Raw genomic sequence first — 20,381 nt, 5'->3', positions numbered from 1 at the left:
AGCTTCTGGATCTGATCTCTCTTCTCCGTTCACATATGGGCCAGCAGGAGGCCAGAGAGGCTAAACAGAAGGAGGAAAGTGCAAAGCAAGAACAACGTTTTAAAGCACTTCAACACCAGTTTCAGTTGTTACAGGTAGAAGCACAAGCCCGCACTTCTCCAGTGCCTGAAGGTCAGGCAGCTGAATCACCTGATCCAGAATCTCTAGATGATGACATTCTTCCTCAAGCTGGTCTTGGTATATCAGTTACTGGTTCATCAGGTCAGTCCCATTTTCTGGAGCCTAAGTTACAAAAACTCACCAACGAGGATGATATTGAACATTTTTTGATTACCTTCGAACGCATTGCAATGGCCTGTCGGTGGCAGAGACATGATTGGGTTTTTCACCTTGTACCGCTGCTTACGGGCAAAGCAAGAGGTGCATATGTACATATGGATGTTGATGATTTTTTGAATTATGACAAGGTTAAGGCAGCTATTCTTTATAAATATGATATCAATCCTGAGACCTATAGGCAGAGATTTCGATCTCTTGATGTAAACCCTGCAGAAAGCCCTAAAGAGTTGTATGCACGGCTGAAGGAGCTTTATGTAAAATGGGTCCACCCTGAAGATAAAACCGTTCAGGACATTGGGGAAATCATCATCCTTGAGCAATATTTACGAATGCTATCTCCTGAGTTGCAGGTGTGGGTAAAAGAGCATAATCCACCCTCTGCTGCAGAGGCTGCAAAGCTGGCGTTAGTATCTTGCCCAAGGATATTTGGTATCCTGGAGGCAGCCTGGGATCAAACCACCGACCTTCTGATTAGTGGTTGACCTGCTCTGCCACCTGAGCTACAGCCACAGTACAATGTTGCTGTTGAGGGGTTTCTGCTGCTCCTGCTGCTGATAGTGCTGGAGGGCAGGGCTGTGTTGATCTGAGACTCTAGACATTAAAAAGTCCATAGGAGAGACGGTAGCTGATTAAACAAGTATCATGAGATAATAACAAAATGCAAAGATTGGTGACAGCGCTTGGAACCATAAGGACACAAAAAACTGTGAGAAATAATTTAGGCTCTGTCTGTGAATCAGTCTGTGTCTCTGAGTTAACTTGTGTTTCTCCTACAGCTCCGGACCGCAACAAATGCGCGTGCTCTTTGTGAGCTCGTTCCCGGCTCGTAACCAGCGCGTTCTGCCGTCAAGGGCGATCATTGGTTAATAGTGATCATGTGACTGATGCAAGCCAGATCCTTTTATTTAGCAAAACTGTGATTAATAGTTAAATATTATTGTTGAGGGGCACAGACAGGACTTCGCACGCACACATTAAAAAAAAAAAAATAATAATTAAAAAAAAAAAAGTTGCCTCAACAAAAGGGCACTTTGGGCACCCATCAGGAAAGGGGCGGGTGCTCAAGCCACCCCCCCCCCTCTGCACGTGCCTGTCAGAGAGGAAGTGTCATTAAAATGCATGAAATAGCAAGTTAAAGACCCAACGTATAAGACAGAACTCAGATCATTGGTGGCCAATTAATATTTCCTGGGACTGTTGTGGAGGGCAACTCCGATAAGCTTACAAAGAGATAAATTTAACACTGAGCTGAATGAACTTCAGCTTATTGGTGCAGCCTTTCACTACAGTTCGATGTTCACATGTGGCCACTTGGGAAAATCTTTTGCCTGCCTTAGAATTAGATGATCCCCTCTGAGCAGTAGAAAGGTAGCGATATTAAGGAGGAAGAACCCTCATTAGACAGGAAGAGACTTCTGACACAGGCATCAATCCAAAGTGACCAATAGGGAAAAATTGATAAATATGACTGACATTGCTGTCATCAAGCTGCCCAAACTTCTGTTTTGACAGAGCTGGTCATACTTGTTGATGATCAATTAATCAAGTGAATTTGATTATCGGCACCTAGCTGCTACTTATGCACTTACTACCTATGGAAAGAAGTAAACGTGTACTTAGTTTTTAACAGGACTGGATAAAGTATTTTAGACACTTTCTTTTTCATATTCCTGTATATGTAGCCTTAAGAGTTTGCATCCAGATATACTGCAATCTAGACAGCATTTTTTACTCGTGTTGCGTGTTTCAGCAAAACACCTATGATTTGAAAAATATGTCACAGAGGCGCTGCTCAGAAGCTGAACAGTACTGCTTATCAAGCAAGAATGGAAAAACAATTCTCTTTCTTTTCAAAAGAACAGTAAATGATCCTTTCAGTTCTGAAAGGGTTACAGCGTTGTTAAAAGAAGATGAGATGCAGCGCAATGCAACACAATGCTCCCGGCCTTCTGGAAATGTGTTGGTGCCATTAAATTAAAAAATCTGTTCAAAAAATGTTCAAGATGGGCTTTACGTCTACCAACAACTGCTCACACTGCCAAACCAATTCACCGGACAATTATATCCACGCTCTTTGGTTCTGTCCACCAGTTCAGAAGTTTTGGCGCGAGATATGTGAAGACTTATCAAAGTGTCTGAAATGTAACATTCCAACTTCCCCCTTTGTGTGTTTGTTGGGCAGTTTAGATAATGTCACTTCAAAAAAGAATATCGCCCATATGGTTTTCACTGCCCTATGCATAGCCAAGAAAACAGTCCTCATGAACTGGAAAAATAAAAATAATCTTAATTCTAACCAATATAGAAATTATCTATTAGATTACATTAGTCTTGATACAGAAACTGCTCTCCACATGAGATCGATTGCTCTGGGCTCCTTTGATCAGCTCCATCACCTAGTGGGGGTGGGGGGTCATAGTTTGGTCCATCAGGGTGTACACCTCACCCCTGGCGTCGTTGCCCACCTCTCAATTTTAAATACACGTAGACATTGAGGGCTAGCAGGAGGGACTATGCGCTTACCTGCTGCTCTCTGGCAGGTAGCTCCATGCCCTCCTGGGTTTTAAATGCACCTTAGAACACACATGCATCCACACTACAATGAGCGGGTGGAGGGAGGTTTGGAGTCTTCTCTCACCCCCGTTCTCTGCGGCCTGCTGGAGCGGGGGGGCTAGGAGGAGGAGTTGGCCGTCCGACTGCGGTCTGGAGTGTGGGGCCTCCCTGCTGCTGCGGAGTCGGGGCGGTCTGCCTCCCCCCACCGCAGGGAAAAGGGTAACACCACCTGGGTCTGGGTGCAGTTCCCCCTCCAGGGGCAAGGGTACCTAGCCCGGTTCGTAGAGTACGCTTGGGGAGTGTGATTGTGTGTACAGCGTCTCTTTATGTTTGTCTCCACGTTGGTTGAGTGTGGAGTAAGTGCATATGAGAGCATGAGGGTGGGAATGGATGTTTGTGTCTGTGTGTGCCTGTATGTCTGTGTCTATATATCAGGTTGGGTATCAGACGCCACCTTTCTGGGGACATCTCAGGCCCTCCAAGGTTTGGAGGCCTATCTCCCCCCACCACCACTTCCCCTGCCAGTGGCGGACTCCCTCAGGTGTCGGTGCGTTGGTGGTGGTGATCACACCCACAAACTACACCCTTTTTGGCTCCTACCTCAAAGCACACTGTGTTCTGTTGATCTTATGTGCTGCACAATAATGTTTAATATTTAGTATTTACTGTCATATTCCCATATATCATTGTGATGCTGTTTATTCTATTACTCTTGTTCTCTTCTGCTTGTTTTCTTTTTTCTTTCTCAACAGGTGATCGATAGATGCATTTTTTTTTCTTTTTTTTCTCTGCCCATTCTGTTGGTTTTTGTCTTTTGCCCTTCTCCCCCGTCCCTCTTCTCAGCTGTTTCTCTTTCCCTCTTTCTTTCTCCCCTTCTTTCCCCCAGTCAAGTCTGTCCCGTATTCAGCAAGTGAAAATAAAATAAACAATAAAAGGTGAATCAAATGGACCATTACGGCAAGGCTGGGATGGTCAGTTTGGTAAAGTAAATCCGTTGGGCATCTTTCTTTGCCTTTAGACAACAATTCTGATGGCAAAAGAGCCAAACGGGACAGGCAAAAAATAAATAAATAAATAAAAATAAATTAAAAAATCTCTTTCTAAAAGCAAGAAAATACAAGGTTTCAAGTATTTGCAAGTATTTGCAATGTTGTCTTGGTACTTTGTGTTTTCAGATACATTGAATATGTTACTAATTAGCAAATAATTATTGTGTTTTCTATTTACAATTTACACAATGTGCAATCTTTTGTAATGATACTTTAATAATGTCTGTCATTGCAGACAGTAAAGCCTTGCTGCAAATGAGCAAAAATCATTTTCACACTGCAAACAAGTGCATTGTCAAAACAGCAATTAAGATGATAGGTGATTTATTTGGAGCAGGTTAAAGTGATCTCTTTTCCATCCATAAATACATCTCCCACCTGTACCAAAATATAATGATGCAGAAGTGCAAATGGGTCTTTTTGTGCTACAGTGTTTGATTCCAGTACTTCAAAGGGTCATAATGTTACAGCAGGGGCATGATGACATTGCATCTCCACAAAATCATAGTTGTCTGTTCACTCTTTTGGAGCAGATGAGGCTAAATCTGTATGCTAAACTAGAATAGTTCCACCACCTCAGGTAATGTAAATTAAATAAATAACCTGTTGAATTATTATACCTCTTCTAAGGTCCTTGTAGTTTACCTTAGTATTTTGACTTTATACTCCAGCTCCCGTATTTAAGAGGGAATATTTCTCTTTTTTTTTATTCCACCGAGTTTATCTGAGAACTATTACAGCATATTAGGACTTAACATCATCAACATGAAAACTTAACATCATACAGTTATCATAAGCTCAGCTCAGTGTATTTAAACTCAAATGTTGGTACTTTACTACAGCGGTCCCCAACCCCCGGGCCTCGGACCGGTAGCGGTCCATGAGTCGTTTGGTACCGGGCCGCGAGAGTTGAGGCTCAGGTGTGAAATGTATAGTTTTCAGGGTTTTTATCAATTTTCAGCGTTATTTTGTTATCGTTTTTATCGTTTACTTGGTTTTCCTTGGTCTTTTCACGTGTGCTATGAATAAATTTTCTTTTTTTCGGTACCGGTACTAGTTTTATTTTGTTGTATTTATCCGCGACACCTTAAAGACCGGTCCATGAAAATATTGTCGGGCATAAACCGGTCCGTGGCGCAAAAAAAAGGTTGGGGACCGCTGCTTTACTACAGGAAATGTGAGATGAGAGATGAGATAGCCTTTATTTGTCAGTTGCAGGTCTTTTTCCCGAAGATGACCGACCTTGCCGACCGTACATGCAATACACAAACATCACATTGGGGAGACAGGTCAGGCTAGGTAGCGAGGAAAAAAAACATCGAAATGTGTAACATGTAAACATGCTGAAGTACTGCAAAAAGGACATCTTTTGTGATCCTATTCTTCTTCTTTGGCTGCTCCATTTAAGGGGTCACTGCAGCGCCTCAACTGCCTCCATCTCACCCTGTCCCTTGCATTCTTCTCTTTCACATCAACCCTCTGATCTTTCCCTTTCTCTCCTTCTACATCCCTTGTCCAGTATATCCATTATCCCTCTGCACATGTCCAGACCTTCTCAGCCTTGACTATCTATCTATCTATCTATCTATCTATCTATCTATCTATCTATCTATCTATCTATCTATCTATCTATCTATGCCTTCGCATGAATTGTAATTACCTATGTAATAAAGTATTAATGGGAACAATTTTTTATCATGAGTAAAGCATTCAATCAAGTTACGCAAATATATATTTAAATTTAAAATGTGGGAGTGAAAACAGAAAAATGAAGGTACATCAAGGGGTAAAATGTTCCCATTTCATATTAACTATTCAGACATGTTTCAAAGTCTAAAAGTTCTTCTAGACTTTATAATTATTATGTAAATGGGAAAGAATTTCTCTCCTAAATATCGTAATGTATTTATCTATAACTATATCTGCCATTTGTTTCAGCGTTCGTATTTTCATTTTCCCTACGTATGACGCGGGTTTGGCGCGGTAGTAGTTTCTGGCGACGAAAACATTTAGGACATATGTCACATGTAAACCGACCAATCAAATCGCTGTAAAGATTAAAAAAAGAAAAAGAAAAAACAGCCCCCTCGTCTGCGCAGACTCAGTCACTGAGGAAGAGTCAGAGCTCGCGTCCCACAGAGGATTTCACGTCTCCCTAAAAAGGTACAAAATTGCCACTTTTTTGTATCGTTTCAGGTGTCATCGGTGGTCACAAGTTTAGTTTAACGCTATTAATAGTCGCTGTCTGTATTAGAATGTAAACGGTAAGCCTGTTTGGTTGGGGTTTACTTATGTTTTTGTGGTAACCGGCAAAAGCAAGCTAATCCGGCTAACGTTACCAAGTAGTAGTTAGCTTGGCAGCTTTATGTAAATGCTAACGTCAGCTTTTGTTTCATTGAGCACCTCTGGGCTCCCCTCGTGCGACTTTGAGTGACCACATTCACACTCACCCAGCCTATGAAAAGCTTCATTAGAGGCGGCTTAAAACACAAAACAAGTACAGTTCACAGGTTGACACATTCAGTGTAGTCTGATATTAAGCTATGGTTCTCTGCAGTCAGAGTACCATTGACAGATTAGGGAACTTGTATTGTAATTACGATGTTTTTGCTGCAAATTGTTAAATTAGAGTCCAGCGGACTCTTAGATGACCTGTGAAAGCTCATTTGGTTGAACACGAGCATGGGTATGTTTTTAATGGCACTTGTTGTTTTGTGACTGAATGGGAAGATTTAATGTACTTTCCCATACAGTGCAAGTTACTATCATGGGTCAGCTAAAATCATTGAAATCCACCTGGTCCCCTGTGAATGAGTTAACTTTTTTTTTTAAATTTTTCACAATAACTTTGCTATAATTAATGGGGCAGTATAAGGTTTAATATTTATATATATATAGAGGACATGGGGATGTACAAAACAAGTGCTCTGCGAATGTCTGATCAGAAGTAAATGTGACTACAGCAGTAATGATCATGTAATACAGCATAATGATCTTTTCTGAATTCAAGCCTGTTAATTTTTGCCATAAAGTTCAAATGTTAAAGTTGAACCTAAGAAAAGGCGTCATTTTAGCACAGAGTATAAAATGTCCGCAGTGAGGACCTTGGTTTCCTGTCGGTTTTCTCATCTCTCTGCTGCAAAAGCAACCTGAATGAGAAACGTTTCCACTGACAGGTCATAAATTTTGTTGTGTAATGTGTGACCTAAGGCAAACGTGCTCCGTTTTTACATAAAAAATGCTTGTGTTGCTCCCAAACACATCCAGGCTGACAAGTCTTGCTACTGCTGTTAAAGAAAGGTCAATTGTGCTCATTTCCTCTCCGACTTTTGTTGATGGTGATTCCTGATTATTCTGATTCACAGCTTCCTTTGCTTCCTTCTATTCATGGATTGAATTGCATTTGTGTTTCTGTGTATCTTTATGCATTAGCTCTTAGGAGCTCATCATCACCTGTAAAGCTGTATAAGTATCGGGTTGACGGGACTGAAGGAAGCGGCACGTCGTACGGGGAGCTGCCTGCTGAAATCGCCATGAGTTACAAACCCATTGCTCCTGCACCATCTGGCTCCAACCACACTCCACCAGGTACTTTAGGACCAGCTTTAATGTTGTGCAGTGCCGTTATTAGCATGTTGTCAGTTTCCTGTGGTGTGTATGTATAAAGCAGTTCACACTGTGACTATGTTCAACAGTCCCATTGCCTTCATAAACCAGTGCTGCCCCACACAATATTTTATCAGTCATTAACAATACAGCATAATAGTATTATTAAACTATTTTTTAAGATTTTACATTTGAAACAAAATTGCTTGTGTTTTAGGTTCAGCCTTTAATGTGTTCTATCTCTTCTCTCCTTCTGGCCAGGGTCTTCTGTGCCCTCTCCCTCTCTTCCATCGTCGTCCAACTTCAGGCCAGCCTTCAGTGACTTTGGCCCGCCCTCCATGGGCTTTGTTCAGGTACAACAACAATTTAATTGCTCTGATACTTGAATACAGACTGCTTTAGTAAAGAGTTGTCATGTTTTTACTGAAGCATAGGTCACCAAACATGGATTTTCAACCACTCTGATTATGTCAATACTGGACCTTAACTGAGTAAATAAATAAAAAAAAAAAACAACTTGTGTATTCACATACTTTTCACACTCATGTCCCAGCCTGGGGTTTGATTAAATTCACCTCTTTACTGTTACTGAATTATTTCTGAAAGGCGTGATAAAATCTGCTTTATTTGAAGCTGCACAGAAGTTTGTTTTTGTTCCCATACATCCAGCAAAAAGTGAAGCATTAGGAGTTAAACAGTTAAGTTTAAGTAAGTTAAGTTAAAGCATTACAACATACAAGAAGATACTATAGAAATGTCTATCAGTAAAGTCACCCTCTAAGGTAGTAGAAAAAAATGTGCCTTTCTGCACTACTTATTAGTGCTATATTGATTAAGTACAGTAAATATTGTTGGCAGTGGAAGGCGGTCACGGTTTGACTGAAGCATGTTTCATTAGCATAAATTGAAACCACTGAAGGGAACTTGATTTCAAAAGAGTTCTGAGAGGACATGGGAGCAGTTACATTATTGTTAGATGAGACAGTGAATACTTGAACACTACAATACTACATCATTGCAGTATTATAATTATTTCATCATTGTTACACAATGTTCCCTCTAAGCTGCGCGCGTGCGCAATTGCGCACAGCTGGCACAGTCTCTGTGCAGAAAAAATCTGCATTGCGCACAAAAAAAATCCTTACCTGAATTGAAATTAAAGTAAATACGTTAACAATTCTGTTTTATAGTGTTAGTCAGTGAGTGACTGGCTGCTCCCCTATGGGATTAGAACGATGCCACCTTATCCCATAGTCCAGCCAATGATGCGATTCACATTCGTATATACGCAGCTAATCAACGTCGTTAACAAGCTATGACAGCGTCCTTCTGTGCCGACACTGGTGTTTTAGCCAGCAAAGTGGCGTGGCTGATGTGGAGTGAAGCCACATTAATGACAACGTGTACAACCATTGGAGATGTGAGCAGGACAGACGGGAAAAAGTCTGGACTTTATACCACTTTTTAAATTGTGTTGATAGGTCATGTGAAACCAGAGTTGTGATAAAAAAAGAAATATACAATGTTTGGTTTTCTTTCTTCCTTCCTGAAACAGTAAAAACAGCGTTTTATAAGGAAAACGCTCGAACGCAATCTCCGCCTGTTAGCAAAGACAAAACACCCCCACTCTTTCCTATTGGTCGAAAAATGTACCATGTCGAGCAATCAAAACATGGCATTTAGTTGTAAAGAAACGGGAGGAAGTTTTAGAAGTTACGGCGGTTTTGAGATGTGAGTGATTTGGGACATTTAGCGCAAATCTTGTGTAGTTAGTGTGTAGTGTATTCAATAGTTTTGTTGTGTGTGTCAGAACTAAATGTTACAGGTGTTACAGGAGTGATGCATCTCCTGTTGTCAGGCCTGCAGGTATCAGGCTTTTGATGTTCTCCTTTATCATAGTGGACAGAAATTATTTTCTTGGTGGCACAAATAATTTGTGTGGCATCAGATTTGATGCAGAACACCTGATTGTTCTGTAAATAGTGTGAAATGTTTGTTTAAAAAAAACCTTTTAGGTAAACAGCTGCAAAAAACTTTGTTGTTTGCAAAACTCAGTTACTTTTTTGAAGAAGTAACTATATAATTAATTGCCCAGCATTGGTCTTTATATACTGTATTTTGCAGACAGAGAGTTACAGGACTCTCTCCCAGACCACAGACTCAGACTCATAATACAAGTCAGAGCTTTATAAAAAAAATAAAGTTGTGTTTTCAAAATTGGAGTTCAAGTTATTTGTACTTCCAATAGTGTTAACATACTACACAGGTCATGAACAAGATTTCTTTTAAATTTTCATTGTAAGTGGGCTAAAGCAGTTAATTAAAAGTAGTCTAACATAAATGTAAATGCTGTAATTTGATTATTTTAATAAACCATGTAACTTGGATGGATTCGATGCTGGCGTGATCACAGTGCACAAGTCTGCTGTTGCTCACAGTGGTCCAAGGGTCCGCTCAGGGAGTTTGTGTGTTCGCTCAGACACATGAAAAATTACAGGGAACATTGTTGTTACATCTGCTGTAAAAAGCAAACATATTTTTCATGTCATTCTACAAAAAAAGAAAAAAAATCTACATTTTTTCATTCATGTCTGGTGTGTATGTGGAACTGTGACATGACTAACGTTTTTTACTACTTTCCCAAACAGCCTGTGAAAGTGTCCCAAGGGTCCACCTACAGTGAGCTCCTGTCTGTCATTGAGGAGATGAGCCGTGAGATCAGGCCCACGTACGCAGGGAGCAAGAGCGCTATGGAGAGGCTAAAGAGAGGTATGTTTTAGTAGTCAAAAGTGCATGTCAGTAGGATTCAGATCATTGTTGTTGTTGTTTCGGTGTTTGGGGGGTGGGGTGAAGTTTTTTGTTTTTTTAAATGCATCTATTATGCAAATGGAATCAGAGGAAGACTGGTGAACTGTTCACTTGTCTTAGCTCTTTGGTGAATGTGGATTTCACACAGCTTATTCTGAAAATGCTTATTTACTAGCTGCAGTAACAGTGCTCTGTTATTATCCTTTTATATAAAGAAAATTGTCTCTGACTCCAGCTGAAGACTTAAAGCCCAATAAACACATTTATAAGAAATTTGCCAGGTAAAGCCCCCCATGACAGCTGGAAGTTATCACAGTCAGTTATCCACTAAGACACATTTGTCAAAGTGTGGGGCACAGTGAAGAATTTAGTGAAACTGAGTTGCATACATGCATTTAAAAGATAAGGTTTGTCACATGACTGTGCAGTCCTGTGAAACTATAAGTACACTCTATTATTTGGTAGCTTGTGTACATTTAGCAGCAATAACTAAAAATAAGTTCTCATTTTCTGTATGGCTGAGTTTCATATCTTTGGAGTAATGATCCCACTCTTCTTTACAAAGCTGCTTCAGTTCATTGAAGTTTGCAGGGATTTGTTCTGTACCTCCACCACTCTGATAGTTCAAGACAGATGTTTGTGCTGATATGCTGTGTTTGATTTGTGTTGTGCTGTGCATTACCCAGAATATCTCCACTTTAGTCTTGTGTGTCCAAAATGCATCATTCCAGAAGTCTTGTGTATCCACAGTATCTACACCTCCTTTGGTCTTATTGTGGAACAGGATCAGTTGTGCTTTTTTTCCCTTCTCTGGTATTTTCATCCACCATTTTGTTGAGTCCAGATTTGTGCATCACAAACCAAGAAGATCTTTAGGCCATACTCGACGGGCTTGTTTGGATTATATTGTAAAAATCTGAACCTTCCCGTGAATGGCACAAGCGTTTGTCTACAGTGACACAATCACTGGGGATAAACTGTGTGTTAGTTCTTGTTGTGTAAAATAACCTAAGTGGTTGCACTCTTTGTGGTCCACAAAAATATATTCCTGACACTCACACTTTGTAAGAATATAGGGTAATTCCATAGGAAACAAATGCAGGAAGTTTGGGGTAAAAACACAAAAACTAGAATTTTATTAAAAGTATAAAAGGAAAGTTAAAATTTTAAATGGCATGATAGCCAAAAAGTGTTTTTGAGGTATAGCTGAAATATGAAATGACAGCAACTTTTCACTAATTAGGTAAGAAAATACTTTTATGGGTTAAATCAACTCAGTTTTCTTGGTTAATGAGAGACCTCTAACTTGGCAGTAATGACTGTTGCGTTTGTTGTATTTGAGGTTTTTTTAAATTTCTTTATTTTTTTGTAAACTTGCCTTGTGTTTGTGTCATACAGGTATAATCCATGCCCGTGCACTGGTCAGGGAGTGTCTTGCAGAGACGGAGAGAAGCGCCCGCACATAACCTTTTGGACAAATCCCTCCACCTGGCACTGTTTTTCCTGTGACACCTGCCCACATCGTGATCCCCATTCGATGTTTTATAACCTTTTTTTTTTTTTTGTTATTATAAATTAAATCCTTCCTCTTTCCACTGGCTTTTTAGAGGTGCATTATGCCCCCTTGTATCTGTTCACAGCATTTCCCCCTCGCCCATTTTGGTAAAGACAAACTTTCTGCAACTCGTTGGGCGTACGCAAACAGAAAATTTTATATCTATTTTAAAAATGTGGGGAATTTCAGCACATTTTTAGGTCAAGCTGGGGATATCAAAGTGGATGCGAATGTTTATATTTGTTCAACAATGGGATTTGACCAAGAAAGTTGACTTTTTTAAAAGATGTCCCCACTGCACCAGTGCTCCTGTGTCGATTTTGAACATCCAGTTTTCAACCCATGAGCATTTTCTGTTATTCTGTACATCTTGAATATCCTCCTGTTCCTTTCACCCTTGTTTTGTTTTCCATATTTTGTAAACACACATCGGATGTTTCTCATTCCCAAGAACTCTGTATATCTCATGTCAGTTTGTTAGTATGGAAATTTTGTAAACCAGATTTTTGAGATTCGGTATGTATAAATAAAAAAAAAAAAAAATCACAAAAAAACTGTAAAATGCTTTTTAGGTTTTTAAGATGTTACAGTAGGTTTTATCAAACAAATGTGACTCAACATCTTTGAATGGAGTGTTTTTTGTTTTTATAAAAGTAGTTGAAATGTTTATTGACCTTGGAAATAGTGTTTTGACAACATACTTGGCAGATTTATTTCTTTATTTTTAGGAAATTAAACTCAACGGCCTTAATCTAGAAAACGTTTAAAGAGCAAGGACAGTTTGTTTTTTTTCACTCAAGACTTCTGATTGATAGAAAACATCCAAATTTTTTTTTTAAATAAATCCAGCTCTATAGGCCGTATTTAACAAAACACAAAGCTGAGGATAAACACAGATTTATTTACAGTTCCACAATCACAACCTCAATAACATGTCACTGCAGGCAAGCTTGGGCTAAATGACGCACTGCTTCACATGAACAGTAGAGTAGCTCTTTCTAAGCAAGTGAATGAGATACTGTGAGTTTGCGCAGAGTACATCTTGACATAAAAATAAAGGTAGTATTTAGTACATACGTGAAATAAGTACACAGTAGAAAGCAAAGACAATGAAAGTGTTTTATAAGATTGTCGCAGAGGTTACATTTCATGGCCCACGTATCATGTAGTCATGGTGATTCTGCTGTGACCATAATAGAAAGGGGGTGCGAGGCAAAGATGAGATACATGATTGTCCAAAAAAACAAGATTTTCTGATCATTTTGATCATGGTAATGGGCTCCCAAATTGCAGATAAGTTGATCATTAAAAGGAAAACGCTCCCTTTAAGAAGGTAAATGGAAAAAAAAACAACCTTCCTTTAAATTAATATTACAGACTGAATTAATGGCTGTGCCTTACATTACAGTCCTCTAAAAAAACTGGGTTTTCACTTTAAATTCCAGCTACAACATAAACATTTTCAAATCAAAATCTTAATTTAACATTTAGAGGACTAAAGCTGCAATGCAAGTTTTGTTTGCGCATCGACCCGTGGCTGGGTGTTTGGCTTGGATGGAATAAAAGTGAAACGCCGAGCGCACCGACTGTTTCTCTCCTCCATCTTGAAATTAACAGGCATCCTCTCGAGTCCAACTCATCGAGACTTCAACCCTGCAAGAAGGAAGGAGTATAACACGCTTCATTAAAACACAATACGACTTACTTACAAAACAAGCTCCTCACTTGCGGGCCTGTGAATATGATCAGTGCAATTAGGAAAAACTCAAACTGCACTGACTGTAGTGGCAGTAGCTGGTGGCGTGTTGTAGTTGAACAGGTCCTTGTAGCGACCCTTTTCCTCCTTCTGTTTGGAGCGGATCCTCTCCTCCATGGTTTTCAGCTCCTTGGCCACAGACGGTCCCAGAGAAGGATCCAGTTCCAAGAGCTTCGCGAAGTCGGCTCGCGCCTCCGTCTCGTTCCACACAGCAGCGTGGGCTTTAGCGCGCTTGTAAAGGGCCTTTACGTTGTCTGTTAGGAGGAGGAAGAACAGCTATTCAAACTACAGCATTGGTGACACAGGGCAGGGATAGCTCAGTAGGTAAAGTGGTTGCCCATGATTGGAAGGTCAGGGGTCGAATCCACTGAACGGCTACCCTGAGGTACCCCTGAGCAAGGTACTGTAGCCACCCACTGCTCCTCGGGCGCTGCACTGGTGGCTGCCCACTGCTTCACTGGGTGAATGGGTTAAATGCAGAGGAGTAATTTCTCTACAGAGACTAACACATACACATCATTATTAGATAGGAGCTCAACTGGCTTGTTATCCATCATAATTTGCAAATTATTGTAATGTGTGACATGCAGAAAGAACGTTTTTTCTAAACCTAACAAGAATTTAAATCCACTGAGAAGTCGAGGAGGCCCGAAAACACTCGTTTTATTAAAATCTGACTACCACAGTAGCAGGAGGAGCAATTCTTGTGCCTTGCCATCACATCAATCCTTCGGACGGATGAGCTAACGAGAATAGCAGCGTCCAATAATATTAATGACAGTGAGATGCTTTTCCATGCCATAATAACCCTGAACAACTGCACAGTTCACTTGTATGGCATGAGATATAGTTTAGTGTTTGTATGTGCAGAGGGCAATTGTGAAGCAATCAGCTGTCACAAGTAAAATAACCTACGTATAATGATTTATTTTATTATGCTGAGCACCCTTGTGTTGGTGATAAAACTCCCAAATGGTAAAGAATAAATGCCAAAAATAGTAACAGTATTTTACCATTTTAATATAGAAATGAAAAAAAAAAAAAACAAGACTAATACGACAACCACAACTGATACGATCAGTCAGGTTCAGGCTGGTTTCTGCGTCTGTTCAACTTTCTGTGTAATACCCCGGAGTGGATCGGAGGACATGGGCATGACATCGATGCGTGGTTGCATCTGTGGCCACGAGGTGGAACCAGGTGATCCACTGACCCAGCTCCAGACCTAAGCCAGGAGGTGCGACTTATCTTTGACGATGAGGCTAGTAGTTGTGGCGGTGTCAGAGTCAAGCGTAAGAGGGGTAAATAATTGAAGTTATGCAATCTGCGACAACTTTGACAAAACTGACTCTAACAGAGTCACATTTGTTTAAAAAAAAAAAAAAAAAAGATTAAAAGATGTATTTTACCAAGTTTCTTAGCAACGATGCTGTGCCACAGAAAGGCAAAAGGGAGAAAGCAACTAATGCTGTATTATAAGCAAGACGCTACAGGGCTCTTGAGTGCGACCAATTTGGTCGCAAATGCGACCAAATTTTTCAGTGGTGCGACTAAAAAAAAAACCATTTGGTTGCACCTGTGCGACCAACTGTTCAGGTAGCAAAAAAAAAAAAAAAAAAAAAAAATCTGCAACCTTCCCTGTGGTCAACAACAGACACACATTTTGCCCCTATCGTGGAATAACCTATCAGAGATAGTAAGGGGCGGGACCTCTCTGATTGGCCGTGGTCCAGTTGAAAGTGCAGGTGGAAGTGGGAGGTGAGTAGCTTGAATAAAGCGATATCAATTCATTAAATCCTGAATCGACTTTTAAATATAACTGTGTTTTGCCAGAAACGCCAGATTCTCAGATTAAAGCTCACAAAACCATTTCAACAACAACCAAACAGCAAATGAGAGCAGGTACACGGATTCCACACAAAGACGTAAACACAGAACGACCCGACGCATCAGAATCAACTCTGTCTTTCTCGGCTTTCTCACCCGACGGCCCGTAGACGGACACGCTGTCGGAGCTTAGCGATTCTGATGCGTCCGTTCCGCGCTGTGATAACGTCTTTTTGAAAACCGGAATCGAATGGATTATAGAAATCAGTGATGATACCCAGCCCTAGTGAGCAGCCTAGGCACGACAGAAGTGGATGTAGCTGCAATAGGAAAAGAACTATTGCTAACTTTTCTGTTAAGTTAAGGCCTGATCCGTCTGAAATTCATAGCCAGTGCTCTGACACGGTGTCATCAATCTTTGAATGCTGAAAAAGCACAGTGTATCCAGAAAAACACATTATATTATATCAATTATTATAAAATTTGTGTGCCCCTAACTTTAAAGTTAGGCGTACCGGTACGCCCATGGCAAAAAGTTCGTCTAGAGCCCTGCGCTAACGTTTAAGTGGTGTCATCCGTCAGCAGTGAAATTGGTGCAAACTAACTAAATTTGAGTCATGCAGCCTTACTCTCGTATTTGAAGAGAAGGGACGAGCAGTGTTCGATGACCTCGTAATACTGGCCCTCGAGCAAGAGGCACTGACAGTAGTTGAGAAGCAGTGTTGTGATCATCCCGTCCAACTTTAACCAACTTTCATCTCCAGGTTGCTCCTGAATAAAAGATTTCACAAAGTATTAACAAAATGACAAGAGACACAAATCTTAATTCCACTTGAAAACATATTCAAGGAAGGAAATGTATGACAGCAATGTGTCCATGGTTATCAGTGCACAAAATGCATGACTGTCCCCCAACCTTGATCTGTAGGTTTTTAAGGCAGGCGATGCCATTGTAGTATTTGTCTCTGGCCTCACTGATGTGGCCTTCTTTGAAGAGCTTGTTGCCCTCCTCGTGGATCTGAGGCACAAAACTGAGTTTCTCTTTATCCGTCATGGCCCACACATCCAGCTGGAATGACCCGGGAGGAAGAACCTGGGCAGGTAGAGAGACACATGAAGTATATTTAGTATATTTGATGCACCTACTAATGGAATATAATGAGTGTATTTACTGAGGAAGAAATTTGAAAAATATATATTTTTCACTAGTATTTTCTTTCCTTTTTCATGATCCCATGAAAAGCTTGAAAATATTTCATAATATAGATTAAACAACTTTACAGTTAATACAAAGTTAATACAGGCTGAAACAACTATTTGATTTATAGCTAATTAACTGAAAATTATTCTAATAATGATTTTTCATATAAAAATAACACATTTTTACAGTACCAGCTTTTGACAAGTGAGATTCTGCTGCCTTTTAGCTCATTTAGTCATTGATCTACTTAATGGATAACGTAATGATAATAAAATAATAATATTATCCTTCACATTTAAAAATCTGACAAATCAAACATGCAGAGCTACCTGCTGTGGTGACGTTTTGTGAATAAAAAAAAAAAGCTCTATTAAGTTTGGACTACTGGTAAGATCAAACAAGCATAATTAAGGTGTCACTTTGGACTAACAGCACAATCTTTAATGGCCTAATCAATAAAGAAAATACAAAAATATATATGTACAAAAACTCAAGTACTGTGTTGGTGCTATTACTGGAACCCAACCCAGCACCACCATTGATGTTGCTCTCCTTCCTGCTCACCTCCAGCAGCTCGATAGTAAAGACAAGTGGCTGTGGATTGGCTTGGAGATGATCCAGGTCCTTGTGGCCCAGAGAGTGGTGCGAGTGGATCTGGGCAATGCCACAACAGTGCCTCTGGCCTTCCAGAGGGTCCTTACCAACACTGATGTTTCTTAAGGACTGGGACACAAGCGGATAAAGTGCTGTGTGCTGAGGAATGAGACAGAGATACAATCAGCCCTGAGGAAGAAGGAACTGTTAAACCAATCAATTCCAGTATCACCAGCTTACCAACCTTGGTGTCACAGGTAAATTCTGCAACTTCTCCTTCTCTCATAGTGATGACCAGTCTTTCCCACACAGCCAATTTAAACTTTTTGCCCAGGATGAGCTCCATGGGTTTACTGCGGCCCCCCATGGTTCTGGAGTCATCCAGCACGGTGCCCTCACACAGGCTGGTGCGGTAGTGAAAGACCACCTGATCATAAAAAGGGAAATGGTGTTATTACCTAAAAGAAGGAAGAATTAGCACCCCCAAATGACATATCTGTAAAGGTCTGCGTTGTATCACACTGTGACCAAGCACAAAAATGAAAAATTGACTGACGTGAGAGCTCGACGAATCAGAATTTACAAACACAGGCCGTCCTGTTCCCGCCCCTATCTTTCCATCAGATGAAACAGAGAGGGGGGGGGGGGGAAACGAACCAGGCCTAAAACGATCCTAACCCCGTCTACTACTGTATCACCATAAATCGACAAAACACTCTAGCTTGTCGGTGATGTGTGTACACAGAAGCGTCCGATACAGCAAAGACTCGGACTGACTCGAGTCCAAAGTGTTAGCAAAGGTATAAACGCCGATAGCATTAGCTAACGTACCTCGTCGCGTTACTCAGACTAAAGCCTGGATTGAACCCGATCAGTCGCTGGGTCCCACCTTACCTTAGTTCCATTGGGAAAGGTCGATAAGTCTCCTTTACCGGGACTGGTTAATTTCTTTTTAATTCCCTCCGCGAGAAGCTTGCGAGCCTCTTCCTCCATCCTCGGTCGACTCTCAGTTCACGAGATATCACGATCTTTCGCGAGTGCTGTCGTTTCGTAAGACGTCATTAGGGGCGTCATCTAGCGCGAGCTTTTCGTTTTAAAAGAAAAACAGCTGTAATGGTTTACAATTGTAGATGCTCAGAAACAAACACGCAAAATAACGAAATAAATAGATTAAAAAGATTATTATTTACCTACGCTTTTATTACATTGATATTACCTCCTGGTAAGAACAGTCCCGATGTCGCCAGATGATGGCGCTCTCGAATATCGGGATAATGCAACGTATTTGTTTTAATTACAAACACACACAAAACGTTTCATATGTTTTTACTTTTTATGAGTTCTCTATGTACATTACTGTGCAAAAGTCTTGAGCCACCCCCTCACCTTTTTATATTTTCTTTCCGAGGAGAGAGACTTAATTGTGTCTTGCAGGTCTTTCAGAGATTTTCTTTAGACATTGGCTGCTTTTTTCTTTTTCTTTTTTTAAAGTTTTTTTTACTCATTTTCAGTCCAGACCTTGTACCTTACAATTTTTAGAGGAATGTTTGTTTGTTTGTTAAGTAACTTAACACTGACCCACAAATCATTCAAGCACAAAACAAATCCAGTGAAGACTTGACACAGGACCTGAGAGATTCTTAATAGAGCCATCTACTGTTGACTGAAGACTCATCAGAAACTGTCTAACTGGAAGGGTGGCTGTCAGGAAGCCATTCTGAAGGAAGGAGACCAGAGAGAAAAGGCGGAGGTACAGCCATCTGTAAAACACAGCGAAGCCTCTGTCGTGGTCGGTGCATTTCAGCCAGTGATGTTGAAGATCGTGCCACATTTGATGGGAATATGAACACAGAAAAGTGCCATCAGATTTTGACCCACCATGCAATATAATCTGGAAAGCATCTGATGGGCAACAGCTTCATTTTCAGCATGACAGTTATCTCAAACACACTGCCAGCAGCATACACACCATGCTTATCTGTTATTTCTCCTCCTCTGTGTGGATGTGAAAGTCTGCAACCCATTGATTTCCCACACTCTACCTGCTAGCCTCCGGCAGATGGACTTCATCATTTTTGTGAATTACCACTATTTTTTCTCATCGTAATGGTCCAAACATTGTAGCTTCATACAGAGTGATCATCAGTGCAGATCACCAAGAACCCTGTTATTTTTAAGAAAGTGCTACCTTACTCCTGGCTCAGCAGTTATCTGACCAGTATGACAGGAAAGCAGCAGAACCCAAGTGTCCTTCATTGGGTTTGTTATTATTGCTGTTATTTCTTTTTAAAACTGGGATCACTGGAGATTTAGATATTTAGAATAATCTATTGTCAATTTAAATGGAAATAGTTTCTGTTTATTGGGTCCAATTGCTCTTTTTAAGAGTCAATTAAATCAACCCTGAACATTCAAGTGCTTGTTTAGCTTACTTTCATATGCACACTCTACAGAGATTAAAAGCCTGCTGGTTTGTCATACTCATAACTGGTCTGATCAGGCTTGAAGTACCAAACCAGTGGCAGTATATGTAGCACAGTGCTGCAATTCAATTCATTCTAATAGATATACTGTGATTCTAGCCATAAACCCATCTGTCCTAGAGTAACACCCTATTAGAAACACCACATTCACTAAGGTATAAGCATCCAGAGTAATGTTTGAAATGTTGGAGACTCATACATCTTATGCATTTTTACTAGATGTGTAGACTTTATATTTTTATATTGTTTTAAGGTTAAATGAATAAAAGAAAGTGCAGGTTTATCAGTTTGCTTTAAAAATGTACAAGGATCAAATCAGGTGTCATGTCTTATCTGATCTGGCCACTTTTTGAATTATGGCAAATGTGAGCTCTGAAAACTTGTTCTAGCTCTTTTCTGTAGTACTGATTCTCTCTTCATCTTCACCTCTCCACTACCTCTGTTTTTTAATGTGCATGCCACATGCCTCATCTTCTCTATTCTCACCTGCTCTGTCCTGTTGTTGCTTCTGCTCATTAAAAAAAGATGTGATCAGCATATGCTCCTCCAAATCTTACCAAATTTCATTTTATTGTCCTATCAATTAATACTCTAATTAATATGATGTTTA

The 20,381-nt window shown here is 40.3% G+C and overlaps 2 protein-coding genes across 3 annotated transcripts in view; one reads left to right on the top strand and one right to left on the bottom strand.

Moving 5' to 3' along the window:
* Positions 1-12,464, top strand: part of cdk2ap2 (cyclin dependent kinase 2 associated protein 2) — a 44,892-nt gene extending 32,428 nt beyond the window's left edge. The window contains exons 1-5 of one of the 2 annotated variants that reach the window (XM_085276843.1): positions 5,956-6,104; positions 7,374-7,529; positions 7,809-7,900; positions 10,196-10,316; positions 11,754-12,464. In XM_085276843.1, coding sequence (XP_085132969.1) covers positions 7,475-7,529; positions 7,809-7,900; positions 10,196-10,316; positions 11,754-11,821 — 336 coding nt within the window. In that variant the 5' untranslated portion in view covers positions 5,956-6,104; positions 7,374-7,474 and the 3' untranslated portion in view covers positions 11,822-12,464. Of the gene's footprint in view, positions 1-5,955; positions 6,105-7,373; positions 7,530-7,808; positions 7,901-10,195; positions 10,317-11,753 lie in introns of those variants that run through there. The other variant, XM_085276842.1, reaches the window with a different exon arrangement.
* Positions 12,465-12,791: 327 nt separating this feature from the next.
* On the bottom strand, positions 12,792-18,336 carry aip (aryl hydrocarbon receptor interacting protein). Its single transcript, XM_085276840.1, has 7 exons — positions 18,183-18,336; positions 17,533-17,715; positions 17,259-17,447; positions 16,410-16,586; positions 16,123-16,264; positions 13,691-13,920; positions 12,792-13,563 (listed from the first exon to the last, which is right to left on the bottom strand). The coding sequence occupies exons 1-7, from the start codon at positions 18,279-18,281 to the stop codon at positions 13,558-13,560; spliced, it is 1,026 nt and encodes a 341-aa protein (XP_085132966.1). The 5' UTR covers positions 18,282-18,336; the 3' UTR covers positions 12,792-13,557.
* Positions 18,337-20,381: the final 2,045 nt, after the last annotated feature.

Source organism: Mchenga conophoros, linkage group LG6 (genome assembly GCF_057382185.1).
Source record: "Mchenga conophoros isolate Kocher_MC1m ecotype Shallow Benthic linkage group LG6, M_conophoros_male_GT1.1, whole genome shotgun sequence".
Lineage (NCBI taxonomy): Eukaryota > Metazoa > Chordata > Actinopteri > Cichliformes > Cichlidae > Mchenga > Mchenga conophoros.
This window is presented reverse-complemented; position numbering and strand designations above follow the sequence as displayed.